At 39.9% G+C, this 19,226-nt stretch overlaps 1 protein-coding gene across 2 annotated transcripts in view; it reads right to left on the bottom strand.

Annotated features, from left to right (window-relative positions):
- SLC26A7 (solute carrier family 26 member 7) overlaps positions 1-15,380 on the bottom strand; it is a 118,429-nt gene extending 103,049 nt beyond the window's left edge. The window contains exons 1-2 of one of the 2 annotated variants that reach the window (XM_043601354.1): positions 15,243-15,378; positions 14,798-15,106 (exon numbers count right to left, since the gene is read on the bottom strand). In XM_043601354.1, the coding sequence (XP_043457289.1) occupies positions 14,798-14,990 (193 nt within the window). In that variant the 5' untranslated portion in view covers positions 14,991-15,106; positions 15,243-15,378. Of the gene's footprint in view, positions 1-14,797 lie in introns of both variants that reach the window. The other variant, XM_043601353.1, reaches the window with a different exon arrangement.
- Between the last annotated feature and the right edge of the window lie 3,846 nt (positions 15,381-19,226).

Here is a 19,226-nt window from a genome sequence, read left to right as displayed (position 1 = left end):
TTGCAAAGCACTTTGTTGTGGTATACCTGAGTTTATTACTAAAAATATTTTCCAGGGCTCTCATAAAGTTTCACATTTTTGGTTTATTCTTCATGTCCTGGGAACTCTATGTTTCATACACACATTTTATCACGTCAACCACACTTAGAACTCTTACCCACTGGCTCCCAGAGCACCATGATGCTAAGGGACCACATCTTCTCATTCCCCTTTGCTAGCTTCTCAGCCACTTAAATGTCAGATTCCCCAAAGTTGCTTCCATTCTGGTTCCTCTTTTTGTTCTACAAACTAATGAATTATCCCCATCCAATCCCATTGACTATAACCACCTCATATATACGAAACTGATTTTTTTTTACCCACTTTCTACAACGGCTAAAACATTTTTGTACACCTTGTGATTTTCTTGATGAGATACATCATGACCCCTCACAATGACATGGAAAAGAACCAATTGTTTCAAATATATACACGTTAGTGATATCTCTCCTAAACCCCAGACCCAAATGGACATCAACCAGAGATTCTATAGGCACTCACATAACAAATCCAAGATGGAAATTGTTTGTTTTGGTCCCTCCCACCACCAATCCCTCCATAAGGACAAAACAACACGCATTAAACGCAAAACAAAATCACATACTGGCATTCCTTATTTATTTATGCCCTATTTCAGAAAAGGGCATCACCTTCATTAGTCTTCCAATTCAAGAATCTAGAAATTATCAACAATGTTCTCTTTTTCACCCTCTCATCACAGAGCACACGGAGCAAACTGCACCTACTCCACTTTAACACTGGACAACTCTGTCCCTTCTATTTTCCCGCCACAACTTCTGCCTTGGTCTGTTCAGACCACAGTGCTTCCTTTCCTGAATAGAATTTCTCCTAACGAGTCTTTCCTAACTAGTTTCTTGCCTTGTCAAGCATGTAATATAAGCTGCTGCCAGAGTGATTATTCAAGAACACAAACCTCTGTCACACCCCGGCATACCTCAAGATCCACCAAGGCCCTCCATCACCTTGGAAAATAAGCCCAAACACTTTGTCCATGTTATTCAAACTTTTTGTGATCTGGGCCCTGGTACCCTCTCCAGCTACAACTCCCACCAAATTAAATTACTGATGAGTATTTAAACAGACTGTGTTCTTTTATTCTTATCATTGCATGTTTTTCTTTTATCCATAGCACCCTTCATCTATAGATTACCTGAGAAACACTCATCTAGCCTTTAGGATCCAGTTAAAGTGTAATTTCTTCTTGAAACTTTCCCTAACTACAAACCTCAATCCCACTGCAGTGAGAGTTGATCACGTTATCAATGCTGTTACCACACTTGTATATTCTTTATTTGTACTACTACCAAAATTAGTATAAGTGCTTTTGTGTCTAGGTTTGAATTAGACTGTGAGATCTATTGTTAAGGAACATAATAAGAAATATTTCCATTTATAAGGAAACTATTATGTGTTGAGCAAAATACTGGGATCTTTTTCACTGGGGATCTGATAAAGACCGAAAGGGTCCTTGAAATGAAATGATACATTTACCCAGAGAAACAAAGGGTATGAGGAGAGAAACAAAGAATCAAAGACAAAGAAAGACACTGGTTATCAGAGGGATGAAGGCATAAACAAGGTCAAGTAGTCAAGAAGACTGTAAACAGGTCAGGAAACAAGGTTATTAAACAGTTCACTGCAGACGCCAGTACCAACCCAAGGGTACTGAAGGCCAGTTTTTTAGCAGGTACTGACCACACTGGGCAGAATATGACTGGGAGATTTAAGACTTCTCACAGGTCCTGATGTTCCTTCCCCTTCAACACTCTAGCTGAGTAAATCTGAACAGGAATTGCCCCTTGGCATCTTTCAGTGTTGTTTTCTTTTGTCTTTTTGTTTGTTTGTTTGTTTTTTTGAGGACCAAGTTTCCATAACACCCCTCTAGACAACACACGAGGCCAGGAAGCAGCAGAGACAAGAACTTTCTTCCCACTTTACATTAAATGCAGGCTCATGCTTCTTCCTTTACTTGTCTTTGCCAGCCAAGTGCCTTTCTCACTGCCTCCCATGGACTCAAGTGCACCCACCAAAATTTGAAGTCTGCTCATATACTGGGTAGAAAATTAGAGGGGCACCTGGGTGGCTCAGTCGGTTGAGCGTCCGACTTTATCTCAGGTCATGATCTCCTCATTTAGGAGTTCAAGCCCTGCGCCAGGCTCTGTGCTGACAGCTCAGAGTCTGGAGCCTGCTTCAGTGTCTGTGTCTCCTCTCTCTCTGTCCCTCCTCCACTCATGCACTCTCTCTCTCTCTCTCTCTGTCTCTCTCTCTCTCAAAAATAAATAAACATTAAAAAATTTTTTGAAAAAAGAAAATTAGAAAAGACTCTGAGATCTCTCCATTCTGCTGGCTTCCTAGACTGTAGCTCAGACCCTTTCTACCCAGAATCTTGGACCCAGGTTCTAATCCTGAGTTGCTCCTGTATTTATCTTAGCTCCGACACTTTATTTCCCAGGTTGACCTTTTATGTCTTGCTCCCACTGGTTGACATCCAGGTACTAAACTGTACACCTACCAGGACGAATCTGTATGTCTTAACTAAGCTTCTTGAGCCTGACCTCAATCCTACCTTCTCAAATGTCCTGAGTCTATCCAACCTCTCCCAGGTTACAGATACAACCTCAGTTCAAAGGGTAGAGCAGAAGTTCCCAGACCCTTTCCCCCTACCACCCTCCACCTCCCCCACCCAAAAGGAGGGCTGCTAATTGGAGAGGCCAGAGTTGAACACTCTTATGAGGCCTCGTTCCTTTTGTTTTTAATTAACAAATTATACTCCAGTATTTAATTATGCAAATTATACTCCAGTATAATTAACAAAGAGTGTTAGTTTCAGGTGTAAAATACAGTGATTCAACAATTCCATACATTACTCAGTGCTCATTGTAATAAGTGTACTCTTAACCTGAGGCCACATTGCTTAATGGGTAAAGGTATGTTCACACATGTACATTTTTTCTCTTCCACTATTTCTTCATCCATGCTCCTAATATGACAGAAAGCCCAGGGCTTGCCTCAAGGTAAGTTCTGGCATACCTCTCTCTCACTCTTTTCACAAGCACATCCAAACCTTAGCTTTACAAGAGAGAAGACCTCTTTGATCTCAGGTTCAAGTTGTTTTTGATACAATCCAGCTTAGCGAGAGCTATGCTTTAAACACTCAACACTAACGCAGCTAATAAAGCGGGCCACTGATTGCCCTTCCCCAAATGTTACCTGTGTATATAGTTTCCTTGCGATCATCTCCAGAGAAAGAGTGATTAGCAGGACTTGATTTCTTGGAGCGCCAACTCCTATAATGCCATATGTCTGTACTAATCCAGTCTTGCCAGCTTGTCAAGACTGCCACTTTGGTCTCTTTATTGGCCCACTTTTTACCACCAATTCTTCATTTCATGTTTTGTTATATAGATGGGCTGGTACTACTTTTCATGTTCCTAAATAAAAATACAGAATTCTTTGGCAGCTGCCTAGATTATGCAACCTACTCACAGCAGAAAGTGGCTGAAACCAATACTCTACAAACTTTCATTAAGAAAATGTTCCCACCCTTACATAGCCACACCAGATTGAGATCTTCAAGGCTGAATAACAAGATCATATTCTCATATACTTTGTACGAATTTCTGAGGAAGGAAAAAATAATAAGGCCCTTGTGGGCTGGAGTGTTGTCTTATACTTCTCTGTCTCTTTCCAAGAACATAGCAAAATACTGCGTAGTCTTTCAAGTATGTTTTTTAATAGAAATGAATAAAGCACCCTAGGAAGACAGATTAGTATTCTTGAAAACAAAATAATTAGGTGGCACTAGGCACTTCCAAGAACTACACATAAGAAATCAAACCCAAACTGTGTGGGTAATGATGAAAGTTACTTCCCTCCGGTAACTGGTTTGTGGTGGTCTTAGAATTGTTATTAGCAAACCACAGTATAATCAGCTGTCTGGTTCACAGCATCAGTGGGCTCAGGGCTCAGCGATATTACAAATGGGTCTCCCAGAGTCAATTTACATATGTTCAAGAACCACAACTATATGCAAACAAAATTCCTATAGACACACATTCTCTAGGTTCATAGACAAAGATCGTTAATCAAAGATCATTGGTTCTAATCACTAGAGGGGTTAAGGCAAATTACATCGTTCTGTTATCCCAGGGCTGCTTATACAGGTGGTATCTCACAAACGTGAAAATAAAGAATTACCAGGACCAAGAAGCTTCAGGATCAACGGACCTACGAGCTTAAATATCAGAAACTGTAAGAGACTGAAAGTTTCCACGGGGAGAGTAGCCACCAAAAGGAAAGTGGACACAGGAAAATTCTGCCCTATCACCTCAATTATGATTTTTCACTGTCAACAAACATTTGAGTACCTACCTACTATGTGCCAAATACTTTGATAGGAGCTGAAAGGGTTTCCTAGGACTCAGGACTTTCATTGCTGAAACCAGGACGGTTGGTCACCCTAGACTATAAAGAGTCCTAACTGAGGGGGAAATCAAATATAAAAACAAATGCAATTGCGAGTTAAGTAGGTAAATTAGGGAACACAGGGTGAAAAAGAAGAGATGTGGCTGCAAAAGTAAGTTCCAGATATTGAAGGGCTTTGATAAACATCTTCAGAAGTCTAATCCTGTCTAATGAGAGAAAAGTTGACTATTTATATACCTAACTACATTCTAAATTGTGTCTGCTTTTATATTAAATATATACTGCTTCGGCATGCTGTCATGAATTTGGACAATCAAGCTGTCCTTGAGCTGAATCTGAGAATGTCCTGCTCTGGATTGGAAAAGGATGAATAACAAGAACGAAGTGGTGCTGATATAAAAGGATAGCGAACGTTGGGGAATATGATAAGTTGGAAAGTCCATGCCCACAGAAAGGGCACAAGCACCAATCAGCTTCAGCCCAGGAGTTTCCGTTCAGGAATATGAGCCCTTTGTTATTAGATGATTAGATTCAATACAGGGGGAACACCCACTCAGTTTTAAAATAAAGTCTTCTGTTATTTAACTGACGGTTCCCAACATTATACATGTCAATAAAAAACACACCTGTGGTTTTGGTTCCAGGGAAGCATCTGGAGTTCCAGGGAGCCACGAGGGAAGGGCTGAGGGAAGGGAGGGGAAGGGAGAGAGACCAACAAGATGGTGTAAAGCAAGGACGCTGTATAGAGTGAAACACCAAAAAAGGTCCAAAAGCCATCAGCAAAGGTGCAGCTGAAGCAACTTAAGACAAAGATCTCCAATATCTAACTCAAAAAGAATTTTGTGGCAGTTTGGAATAGATCACAGAGACACAAAACCATAAACAAGAAGACAGTCTAACTGGCGTGGAAGGAATGATGGTGGCTTTTAATGAAGATCAGAGCATGGGCTCAGGATCAGAAAGACAAGCATTTAGATGCTCCCTCTGCTTTATAGAAACTGTATTACTTGGCACTACAGGCAAACTAATTCTCCTTCCTTCATCTGCAAAATATAGATAATAATGGTCTCAAACTCTTAGGTTATTCTGAAGATCGATTCATATAATACACCTGTAGTTTAGTACCCTTTACGGCATTATTTTAAGCATTCCGCAAATGTTACAATATCTGTTAACACTGAGGTAGTTGTCACAAGGACAGTGGGCATGAGGTATATTTGAGAGACATTCAGAAGAAAGAATTTAGAGAACCTCCTTAATTGAATAACAGTCGTGAAGGGGAAAAGGCAATTAGGATCATCCCCAGACTCCTGCATAGACATTTGGGTAGATGGGGGTGACTTTCAGTATGATGCAGAACAGAGGATAAGGACTGATTTTGAGAGGGAAAATGATGTGTCCAGTTGTAAATATGTCCCTGGGAGATATTAAGATGGTGTTCAATATGCAGCCGGATATTTAGAGCTAGAACTAAAAAGAGAAACTTGGGCTAGAAATAACATTTTTACAATTCACCAGCAGAAAAGTGGCAATTGAAGCCATGGAAATGGATTAGCTCCTGAAAAACAAAATGTACGGGGAAAAGCTGATCAAGAACAAAGACTAGAGAAACACGCTTTCGTGTTTTTTATTTATACAAATGGTGTTAAGCTGAGACAGACCTATGCTGCTGAGCTCATGGCTACGGAGGGAGTAGAGTCATGCCTGGTGGGCAGACATCTCCAAGGTCAGAAAAGTTAGAAGAGCTCTAGGTAGGCCTTCTCTTAGACTCAGAATGGCAAAGGACAAATGTCCACCGTGGTGCTCTGGGCAGGGGTGGTGAGGGTTAGAGACGGAACCTACTGTGATGGAGGACAGCAGAGCTGAGATAAAGGAGAATAAACCGAGTGAAGACAAGGAAGCCTGGTTACAAACCCATGACACTCCCTCTTTCCCTTTTATTGCCCCTTAGCCTTTAGTAAAGTCTCATCCAAACAGCTTATCCGTGTGTTCCTTCCACCACATGGTGAAAGCCATTGTTCGTTGATGCTCAGGCCAGTGTTACAGCACGTGTCCTCTCCCTCTCTCATCTGAAGCAAGTCTAACAGAGGGCAGCGAGAAGCTCTGAAGGAAGAGAGGAGGAGCCCTGGTCTGGGTATTTCTTCCCTGTGGCAGAGCCCTCTTCCACTCTCAACCAGAATCTCTGGGTTTTATTTTATCAAGCAAGGTGTTATCATGGGTAGGGGCACCTGAGGGGCTGAAGGGAGGCTCGGGCATTCTTTTGCCCACATTAGGTCCTCTATCTGTTATAATTGAACTAACAGGGGAACAGAAGGCAGTAAGGGATGAGGGATGGAGCCTGGCAGAATCAGGCCTGAGCCCCTCTTAAGCAGCGCTAGAACTGGGGGCAAGTGATCTAGTGTTCTGAGCCTCAAACCCCCCCTTCTCAGAAAAATATAAAGTACAATGATATCTATCTTGCCAGGTTCTGTAGAATTAGAAAAAAATGTGTAATATTTAAATTGTAACAATTCTCAAATGTGTAGTTTAACTCAACTTAAACCTAATTAAACACCTTAATTTTTTAAATGTTTATTTTTGTGTGAGAGAAAGAGAAAGAGAGCGAGAAAAAGAACGCGACTGGGTGAGGGGCAGAGAGAGAGGGAGACAAAGAATCGGAAGCAGGCTCCAGGCTCTGAGCTGTCAGCCCAGAGCCGGATGTGGGGCTCAAACCCATAAACCACGAGATCATGACCTGAGCCAAAGCCAGATGCTTAACTGACTGAGCCACCCAGGCACCCCCACTAATTAAGCAATTTGCACATGCAAGTAAAAAGTTGAGGGTATGCTAGCTGTCTTCCGGACTGTTTCTCTCTGCTATGCTCTTTGCTGGGTTGGCTTCATTTTCAGGCTGCAGAGGTCCTGGGAAGCTATAAAGGCACATCATCCTCACTGCCAGCTGCCCCCACTACAATCCCAGGATCCCCTGGGATCCAGACTGATGGACCAATCAGGTCATCTGTATTACCATTACCATTTTAAAACAAAAAGTGACTGACTTGTGGCATAGTAAATCTGTGCCCTTGTGCCTAGGCGGCAGATCTCATCCATGAACCAGTCCCCGGCCTGATGTAGGGGACTGTACCAACGACCAAGACTTGAGCCACAAGCTCTCCCCGGACCAATCACTGCATCTGCACCCAGTTCTCAACACCGTTACACAACAGAATCTGGGACAACTTATAAAAGGAAAAAACATAATGTCTCAATGTCTGGAAACCACTCCCAGGAAATTTGACAATTGCCTGACAATGGCACCCAGGTACCAGTATTCTTTTAAGTCCTAACGTGGTTCCAATGGATCTGCAGGGCTGTTTTTTTTTTTTATGTTTATTTTTGAGAGAGAGAGAGACAGAGGTGAGTGGGAGAGGGGCAGAGAGAGAAAGAGGGAGACACAGGATCCGAAGCAGGCTCCAGGCTCTGAACTGTCAGCACAGAGCCCGATGTGGGGCTCAAACCCACGAACTATGAGATCATGACCTGAGCCGAAGTCAGACACCTAACAGACTCAGCCACCCAGGCACCCCTCCCCCCCCCGCCAATAGATCTACAGGTTTGAGAATCCTGGTTGAGGGGGACTTAACCCACTGATGAGCCTAGACTCCATCACTAGAGCCAAAATTACAACCTTATATACACATATACTAAACCACATATACTAAAAATGGAAGAGAGGTTGTTTCTTCAAAAATAATCCAAGATATAGTCATTAACAGGAGCAAGGATGGATCCTAGAAGTCTACTAGAAGTCTACTCCAAATAGGCCACACACTTTATCTTCACACTCACTGCCAATCTATTTTGTTGAAAACCTTGCTAAATTCTCCACACCCTAGAAGGAAAGGTCATGATTCTGCCACGGGAACAACTCTAAACACTATAAAGAGCATTCCTCTAAAGGCAGAAGTATGTAAATGACCCTTTAATATACAGATCATCATCACTTTACATTTAAGAAGAAGAAAAAGGGGGCTCCTGGGTGGCGCAGTCGGTTAAGCGTCCGACTTCAGCCAGGTCACGATCTCGCGGTCCGTGAGTTCGAGCCCCGCCTCGGGCTCTGGGCTGATGGCTCGCAGCCTGGAGCCTGTTTCCGATTCTGTGTCTCCCTCTCTCTCTGCCCCTCCCCCGTTCATGCTCTGTCTCTCTCTGTCCCAAAAATAAATAAACGTTGAAAAAAAAATTAAAAAAAAAAAAAAGAAGAAGAAAAAGAAAACCAGGAGTGTCAAATGAAGCCTGAAGTTATACTGTGAGGTGAGGTCAGGGCATAGATTGAAATGCAAGAGAAAAGTCAGCAAAGTGTTACTAACCGGTGGACGTATTTTTATAAGGGTCAGGACAAGTATACTTGAGACTTGCTTGGCAATATTTTGCTGCCCCTTGTTCTGGAGGAGAGAAAAGTTACTAGCAGGGAGAACTAGTGATTAAGGGGGTTAGGTTAGAGATATATCACTAATGCTAGGATTCTGTATCCTCAAAGCTGAGACCACGCAGGGGAAAATTCCCAGACAAGCCTTTCATCTTCCCAATGCAGGACGCTTCAGGAGTTTCCACTTACTGTTCCACATGTCACTAAGCTGCCCTCAGGAGTGCAACGAGGCTCGGCTTCCACACATGTGTTTCGGTGCCAGCAATGCCACACATTCTGCATAATTATAAGGAATATCCATCTTTTGTCTGCGGCCCAGAACACTGTGGTTTGAACATCAGGCAACCCTATGGCAGCATAAAATTTTCATGGTTTGGGAACAAAATTTCTAGGTGATCCCTTGGAATGCAAGGCAAAACATTCTCATATTCCTTCTCAGTGGATTAGCTTCTTACATGGCAAGTCGTGCATTTAGGTCTCCTCCCTGTCTCAGTGCTTGAGTTTTCAGGTTGGAAACAAAGAAACTATTTCCCCCAAGTGCTTGCTCAGGCTAGAGTGTGGACTAGATACTCTAGGGAGTACAGTCTTGTACTGCTCAGCTTGCCCACCATGTTTGCGATATGTTTTAAGTTAATGACATTCTCTAGGATGTTTGCTCATCTTCAAAACACATTCTGTAGTGAGGTCCCCCAAAATGTCAGTTACAGGTTATTGTGGTAGATGCGACTATAATGCCTTGTACCTGCTGGTGGTGATGAGGGCTTCCAGATTTATTAAAGATTTTTAAAAATGCACATTGTTTCAAAGAAATATTTGAATATGCTAAAAGAGTGATCTAAGGTTTCTCTTCCTTTGAAATGAGGACATCCATACTTTTATTTATTTACTTTGGGGAGGTGTAATCCTCTTTAGCAGTCTGGCAACACCTATGTACTCCTTCGCAGAATTTTTTTTTTTTAAGCAATTAACAGAGGGGTGCCTGGGTGGCTCAGTCAGTTGAGTGGCTGACTTCACCTCAAGTCATGATCTCACCGCTTGTGAGTTCAAGCCCGGTGTCGGGCTCTGTGCAGACAGCTGAGTCTGGAGCCTGCTTTCGGATTCTGTGACTCTGGCTCTCTCTGCCCCTCCCCCACTCGTGCTCTGTCTCTGTCTCTCTCAAAAGTAAATAAACGTTAAAAAAATAAAAAAATAATTAACAGAAAATGCAAAAGATTATAAAGAAATGAAGTCTATTGGAATACATAAACCCAGGTTCACAGACCTAAAGGTTCTGTGAATCCGAGCCCCACTTCCGTTGAACTCAAACCCTACTTCGGATGAGCCCCACTTCCCTCCCTCCCCCTCTCTCTCTCTGCCCCCCCCCCACTCACTTGCACCCTCACGCTCTCAAAAAAAAAAAACTTTCTGTGGATCTAAGTTAAGAACCTAATCTTATGTAATCTCTCGGTAAAGGTTTTATTTAGGGATGAGTTAGGGGCATATTAGGCAAATTGACAAAACCATTGACAAAACATACGTCTGAATTTGTTTCGTCTTGGCAGGCGAAACAAATTCAGACACAGGCTGGGCAAGTAACAGGAATACTAGCAGGAAGGGTGGCAATGGGTGAGTGATGAAGAAACTGGCAAAATGCAAAGTGCATGCCCTGTCTAAAGGGGGTGGCCTCTAGGAAGGCCCAGCAGATCTTTGCCAAATGGGAATATGGGCCCCGTATGGCCGTGTATTCGCCCTTTTCAAGAGAGGTCAAGCATCTGGATTTATATAGGAACTGTTCATATTTGTTGATGTTGGCTGGAGAAAAAATTAACATTGTTTTGGAAGAAAGGAAATATATCTTTTACCAGATTTGTCTGGAGGGCTGCAAGTTTGTAACTTCAGGAAAGTAAAAGGAATTGGAAGACATTACTCACTCATATTTTTAATGTATTCCTTACTCTTCGTATCTCTGTTGCATTTCTTTTGAAAACCTAAAAATGTAAATTTAATTTCCTTCCTCGAGTGGCACTATGCTACTATGGAATAATCAGAGGTTGCAGGAGCTAAATTGTTTTTAATACTTCCAGCAAATATTTATTAAAAACATACTTCTATGCAACAGGCAACATGCAAGTTGGTAAAAACGTAAAGATTGAAACATTACCTTTGTTTCCAGAGCTTACAGACCAGTGTGGAAAGAGTTGTATCGAAATATTATAACTCAATCTGCTAAGGCCTATCGTGCAGATAGGTAAAAAGTACAGAGGGAGTAGGAGGGAAGAAAATATGCATCTTCCCGGGAGATTGGGAGGGATTTTCAGAGGAGACGCCTCTTTGAGTAGACCTTGGTATCACGGGCCCCAGATTGTTAATGATCTAATAAATTATTCTGAAGAATTGGCCTTTTATCCGACAGGAAAGAGAGGACTGAAGATTTTTGGACAGAGAAGACATGTGTTCAGATGTTCACATTCTGGCTGCAGTATGCAACATGGCCTACAGGAGGAGACAGAGAAGGAAGGGCCACAAAATGATTTCAAGGGCGCAGACCGTGAACTAGGGCCGCAGCAGGAGGCCTGCAGAAGACTACTTGGTTGGAAAGACACTCAGCGACTGGAAGTAACAGAACCTAGGGGCTGACTGTGTGCTCACGAGCTAAGTGGCAAAAGAGAGCGAAGAGTTGGGAATGACTTTGGAGACCCCCCCGTATGAGAAGCAGTCTGGTGTAAGATGAGACACTCCTGGAGCCAGACTCTCTGAGTTCCGATCCTAACTCTTCCACTCATTTGCTGTGTGACTTCAAGCAAGTGACTTATTCTCTCTGAGTCTCAGTTTTGTATACAATGTCAAATGTTCTTACCACACGGTTTACATGTGTGCTTGAAAATTACTGTTATTATTTTTAATTATTATAATTCTAGTTAGGATGGTGGTGCTATTCGGTTTGTTTTAGAAGACTAAATGCTGCAGTTGAAGTGCTTTTAGAAAAGTCTAGGTTTGTCCAATTGGATATGTGGATCTTGGGTTTAGGAGAAAGTTTCATTAGCAGGCTGACGGTAGTTAAAACCTCTTATGCAGATTAAAAAGCCTAAGGCCTTCTTGGAGAAGAAGGCCAGGGTTTGAGTCTCCTGGACACTGACGCTTGGGTGGACTGAGGAAGAGGCAAAAGCTGCAGAGGCTCGCAAGAAGAGAAGGCCAGAGATGTGGTAGGAGAAAAATGAAAGAGCAATGTCTCAAAACCAAGAGAAGAAAGTCTTAGAAGGAGTATACTCACTACGTAAAATGCTATACGTGAGTCAAATACGATAGTGACTGATAATCATCGATATTTAACAATTGGGAAATCTTTAGTAAAGCGATTTAAAATACGTAATTTAACATATCTGTCATATAGAATACATTCAAATGTTAGTTTCCATTATCCTTCTCAATTTTAAAGACGTTTCTAGAGAGAGAAGAATGAAAAACTACTGGATTGAACCATATAACTTTCCATATTTATAGGTCAAAAAATGTTTGATTCAACAATTTCACCTAATTCAACTATGCCGAGTAACTGAAAAGCTGCTTCCAAGATCAGCAGAGGGAAAACAGGTATTTGTTTCTATTGTGTTATGATGCAAAAGCGAAAATTACCCCTTTCTTCCAATTTTCCTAAAGAAATGTAGCTGGTAATGAGTGCCTATACTCACATAAATAGAAGCTAATGACATCTAAATGCCATTCTTACTGTGCATTCCGCTGTAGTTATTTTCTTCGTCACTCACCTTTGAGTCTAAAAACTTCAGGGATGAAACCTAAATGAAAAAGTAATTTGAAGGGAGGAATATTCATACCTTTCCAAAGGAATGTCTTTTATTACCAATAACATTGGTATTATGAAAAAGTCTAGTTATCTTGGCAGTGTAGAACATAAAGTATAAAATGTTAAAAGTGTTGGCTTTGGAATCAAGCCCTCATTCTACCACTTATCAGGTATGAGATCCAGGGAAAATTACTTGTTTTTCTAAACCTCCATTTTCTCATATGGAAAATGAAGAAGAGACTGCTGTCCCTTGGGCTTTTGTTAGGAAAGGGGAGGACAATGAACACAGGGGCTTAGCACAGTGCCCCTTATAACAATGGTAACCTATATTTCACTTTTTATCTCTCCATGGTGGGTAAGCATGAGAAAGTTTAAGAGAATTGTTTTCAAAAGAATAGGTACTTTTTGAAGAATTTGTCTTTTTATACATCAACGAAAACCTTCAAGTTCTTTCTAGCGGCATAGCCTTGCCCAGTCACTGGTAGCTTTCCAAGAGAACCAACAGCCAGATCCATAACTTTCCAAGACACAGGGCTGAGTAAGCTTTGTGCTTCCCATCAGTCAGGGGCTGGCCAATGTGTTTCTTTATAACCAATGAAATATATGACTCATAAAACAAAATCCCTCAAAATCTCTATCTAAATGAAAGCCATACAATTAACTACCAAAGACTTACACATAAATACTCTTGCTAAGGGTGTATCACAAACATCTTTATCATATCCCCAGATTTCCTTATTAACTTGATATTCTATAGAGATGACAAAACAAATTATTTAAAAAATAGATTTCTCTTTCACTTTACATTACATTAAAGCAAAATAAATTTATACATTTATACTAAAACTATCTGGTGAAAAAGCCCTTGGAAGTCAATCGCTTAGATTCAAAGTACATAGTAGTGTCACATTTTGAATTTAAAACTGAATAAAAACAGGGCTCAAAATGCCCTAACCTATTATTTACTTTGCAGTTTTATTAAAGATTACCATGCTTCACTATTGGCAAAATAGTCATTAAAAAATGTAATATTAGACTATTCAGGGAAATGGAATCCCATAAAGTATGATAGTCTTATGGATCTTAAAGTAAAGCCACCAGTGCAGATGGTCCTAATCATACTAAAAACACAAATACACAAACCAGTTTGTTCCAGCTACAGAATAACTCAATTAAAAGAGTGCTTATAATTTAACAGAATGAATAATAGTTCAAGCTAGGGATGTAGTGAAACTGCAAGGAAATATAAATCTACAGTCTATGCCAAGGAAAGTGTTCCAAATTTTCAAGGTTGAGAAATTGGTTCCCTTCCGTGCTACAGGTAGGAAATCATTACTTGAATTAGCAAAATAATAATAATAATGCAATAAATATATCTCTAAGGAAAATGCATGCACACACACACATGTTCACACACATGTACACACTACTCAACTTAAAGCTTTCACCAAGAGAAACACCTATGTATCAAAATCCAGAATACCACTTAGAATCTGCTTTGGGAAAGTTAAACTCAGACTTCTCACCAGTTTAAATTTCTTATTGAGAAATAAATACAGTATGTAATGTGATACAGAATTAAATCAACATGCACAGTAAAATACAAGCTCTAAGGACACACAGGATTCTCTTTGCAAATAATGGTTTTGGCAAAGAGCCTCCTTTATGTACAGAAAGCTCTGTTCCTTGCTTATAGCGACTCTCAAGGCTACAACAGGTAATTGTGTGCTGCTAATTAGGTTTACAAACGATATGTTCAAGCCAGGAGATATTTTATAGCTTGACTCAGTGAAAATAACAAACTGTATCAGTAAGGTCAAGCTATAAAAATTCATTCTCCCACAATTACTGATCTTTTACACTTATATAGTATGAATTTTAACATTGCAAATATGTAATATTACCATTCAAAAATTGGTTCAGTGTTTAATAGCTTTAAAAAATAGAAAAAAAAAGACAACTAGGAATGCTTTTGTATATAGATAGTCAATGCGCTTATTTTCCCACAATTAATTAAGTGTCCATTTCACTAGCTAAATTATAGATCATGGGTCATAATACTTTTCCAAGAAAGCGAAGTGACATCTATTCTGCTTAAAACAGGAAAATCAAATGCAGTACATTACCTTGTGTCACCTGTTGAACTGCCAACATTATCCCAGACATGGTGTCTGGAACCAGGTTTTCTCTCAGATTATACTGTGGTGCCCATTCCAGAATAGGTAGCCGCCTTCTACACCACTGTTTAAAGTCTTCACAATGAGGGGTATGCATCTTGCTCCACAGCATACTTTTCTTTTTCCTCTTTGCCCCTGTCATTTTTCAGATTCTCTCTTGTAGAAGTAAACTTCTTTAGACAAGAAAAAAAAAAAATGTTGCAGAACACCTCTTTTCAATGCCAGGCTCCAATTCGTCCGTGGTTTACAATGTCAAAGCTATCCAGAAAAATAAATCAATAAAAGAGGGAGAAAGGGAAAGAGATTAACAGAAGTACTTAAATATACGCAGCCAGGCTGTATGTCTTATTATGGTGAAGCTAATTAGTCTAGATTAAAAGCTATAGATTAAAACCTTGAATCCTTATCTGAGTAAGACGGGGAAATGGTTCTTGTTAGTCTAATATTTTTCTGATCTTGGAAAAGTAATGGGTTCAGTGTTAAGCTGGTCTAGAGCTCTTTCGCCAGTAATTCCCCTTATATTCACTGTAGTCTTATGTTTTTGGCTCCATTCCCAATGGCTAATGAGGTAGTTGTGGGCGTGTGTTGGAGGTGGGCTGGGTTATGCTAATGAAACCAGGAAGCGTTCAGCCAGTCCAGTCTCTCTCCTACAAGCTGTGCAAAAACATAAAACTGCCAGAGGGGTTTATAGTGCAAAATATATTCAGACAATCTAGCCTTACTTTTTGAGGGCGTGCATATTTTCAATACATCAGACGACTACCAGTTCTATAAAATTCAGAAAAATAAGAAGGTGTTGCTAAATGTCCTTATCTTTTTTATTCCCTGGAAGATGAGCTTTTCATTCATACAGAAACATTCAGACGGCCACTGCCCAGCCTGAGAACAGAATAGCCAGTCTCATAAACAAACTGAAATTTCATCTCATGGGCTGAGAAAATAAGCATCACTATGAACTATGAACAAATATTTGTGGCAATAGTTCTTCCCTGTCTCTGAAATCGTTCATTCAGTTTTCTCGATTTCTCCAAACCATATAATTCTCACACTCATGCTAAGTAACTGGAATTTCTCAAGGAATAATGTATTGTTTCAAACTACTGTTTGAAGTATCCCCAGATTTTTGTGTGGTGCTGCCCTCTTTTCACACGACCTTTGGGAGATTTTTCTTTTTTAGATAGGGTGTTACATTTTATAATAGAACAGACAGGCTGTCAAAGATTTTTAGTTTATGATTGTTTCCCCCTGTCCCAGAAGAAAAAGCCTGCATTTATGAGTTGTGCCATTGGAATTAAACCAAAAAGCCAATATATTAACTAAAATTGTGAGGCCAAGAGAAAGAATATCATGGTATAAATTTACTGCAGCCCTTTTAATACCTATGTGTCCAGAGAGTAGAAATCTGGTTTCTGAAAGCCTTCAGAATAAAAAAGTACTTGAACTTTTGAATAAAAAAGGTCCTCTGCTGGACCTTTTTCCATTGTTTTTTTAATTAAGGTGGAGACTAGTTCCCTCAGCTTTCCAAAGATGGCATTGCTTTCTATCTGTGCAAAAATGTCTACCTTTCTTTATAAATCCAACGAATCCTAAACATGTAGGGATGTATGTATACTTCATTCATATGTACAGAATAGAATTTGCTTTGTATTTTTCTTTTTTTTTTTTTTTAATTTTTTTCCAACGTTTATTTATTTTTGGGACAGAGAGAGACAGAGCATGAACGGGGGAGGGGCAGAGAGAGAGGGAGACACAGAATCGGAAACAGGCTCCAGGCTCCGAGCCATCAGCCCAGAGCCCGACGTGGGGCTCGAACTCCCGGACCGCGAGATCATGACCTGGCTGAAGTCGGACGCTTAACCGACTGCGCCACCCAGGCTCCCCTGTATTTTTCTGATTGTTTACATCGTGTTAAATTTACAAATTTTTCCTTAGTTTAGATATCACAGACTGAGTTGTAGTACTTTAACCCTATTCTTTTGGTGTGAGAAGTAGAACCAGATAACCAAATCCACTCTTAATAATGATGCTACATTGCTTTTCCTTCACAAACAGCAATCTTGGGTTTTGTTTTATAGACTACATTCAGGATATAAACAAAGTAATTCAGAAACCATATATCAATATATCTATATTTATCTATCTATCCTATGTATTACTTTTACAATCAAAACTAACACTAAAGATATTTTTTCAAAACATAGCTAGATCATAAATTCAAATCTATACTGACAAAATGAAAAAAAAAATGAAAGCTCGACTGAAATCGCCAAGCAATAGCTATGATTTGTGTAATTTCAATCATTTAAAAAAATGTGTTAAATGTTTGTTAGTAACAAAGAATTCACATGAATGGATTTTTAGAATTTTAGATAAATCTGTATAGAAGTACCTAAATATATATTAGTGCCAGCAATTGTTCTAAAGTATCCTAAGACTATGAAGGAGGACAAATTAGTTTGACAAAATGGTTCCATTGTCTTTCAATCAAAAACCACTTAAAAATTACAATAAACCTTACCCCCCCCCCAAATCTTCGTTAAAGTGTAAATCTGGAATTCCAATATCCAGACTTTTTTCCAATTCTGTATGTTTGCACATTATTTACAACATGCCAAAATCTCACCCCAGAGCGTGATGTCACTCCTATTTATAATCAACAATACCAAAAACCCTTATGAAGAAAACCCATGAGATTCTCAGAGTATGTTAGACCCAGCCCATAAAATTCAAGACGACTAAATATATTTATTCAAAAGATTCAATGACTAAAATCAGCTTAAAGTTCAGTACTATGAATCATCTATAGGAGACATCTTTTCCCAAATGTCCAGGCAACACTGAGACAATTAGAAAGATGAACATATCTTCCACCTCCTATGAGGAATGACAGAAAAATTCTTCTTCCTAAAATATCATTTTGATCACATCCTTGACATGTTTGAACTTCCACTGATCTCTAATATCAAACTCATTAGCACAAGCATGTGACCCTTCTCCACTCCCCTATCCACGGACTCTGACTAGCTTCTCATTACCTCCATTCAATTCAGTAGGTATTTATTGAATAACCACAATTTGATAGATTCTGCGTGAGGTGCTATAAAAGTGGAGTAGGGTGGTGGTGAGGGGAGATTGTCTCTATTGTCTGGGAGTTAACATTTAATGAAGGAAATAGAAAATATGTAACTAACTCACTCAAAGCAGAATGGGATAAGTTAATAACAGGTTGCACAAGGAATGTTATGGTTACCAGAGAAGGGAGAATTGCATGCTCACGGAGAAAAAAAGGCTTCCCATCCTACTCAGACCCTCTGTTCCAGCAGGTAAGTATAGCCACTGTTTACAGCACATTACTTCGACTCTTCAGTAGATCTCTACACTAATTTTCCTTGTTCTATGGTCTTTTTCCTCATCTAAACATTTACTCAATACCTATCTCTTCCATGAAACCTTCCCTGGCTTCCCCATACTTCTGTTCATGATGAACATCCAACACCCCGGTAACCCCGAAGCTACTTATGGGTCTACAGCTGTAGTCATTGTCCGCTATTGGTTTTCTTCTTTGAAATCTATTTGCTTTTATTGTAATCCATCTGGCTCATGAGATCATAAATTCCTTGTGAGTAAGGATTATTTAAGTAACTTGCTTTGCCTTTTTCCTTAGGATCTAATAGAAAGTTCAGCGTACATAGGATCCACTCACTAAAGTATTAACATATGAATGGCCCTACTCTTGAAAATTACCCCAGAATTATTTAGTCTATCTCAGCCTGGTTTCCAGACTGTGATATTAAAGAATGAGGAAAATCGGTGTAGAGGGAAAGAGAGTAAGAGATAGTGGGGAAAATAGAGATCCTATCTTGCTCACCTTCTCACAGTTCTCTTACAATGTAAGGAAAGCTCTATCTTTTTCAACACAATTCCTTTTTCTTATATTATAGAGTCTAGGGAGCAGGAGGAGGACAAACTAGATAGTAAGTGGAAGAGAAAGAGAGGAGACAAAGCAAAGATAGAAAACCTCATGTGCTAGGGTTTCAGAGAGAGTTTTACAGGGTTAGACTGTAAGAAGAGCCTCTGAAGAAATTCTGAAGTGTGAGGAAATTGAGTCAGGCTCGAATGAGGAAAGAACCTTCTAAGAAATGTTGTACAGGCTATAAATTGGACCACATTTAATGGGTTTTGAGAGACACTAGTTAAGATTAAAAATCTTGTGTTACTTTTGATTGCAGTATTATGTTTCTTTGTGATCTAGCTGACGACCGGGACACCTAAAGCACTGAATTATATCCAGGTTACACTTGTAAATATAGACTCATTAACTTCAGAGGGCATCACTCCAAACTCATGCCTGCTTCAAGAAGTTGATCTACAGCATTTC

Source organism: Prionailurus bengalensis, chromosome F2, assembly GCF_016509475.1.
Source record: "Prionailurus bengalensis isolate Pbe53 chromosome F2, Fcat_Pben_1.1_paternal_pri, whole genome shotgun sequence".
In the NCBI taxonomy this organism is placed as follows: domain Eukaryota; kingdom Metazoa; phylum Chordata; class Mammalia; order Carnivora; family Felidae; genus Prionailurus; species Prionailurus bengalensis.
This window is presented reverse-complemented; position numbering and strand designations above follow the sequence as displayed.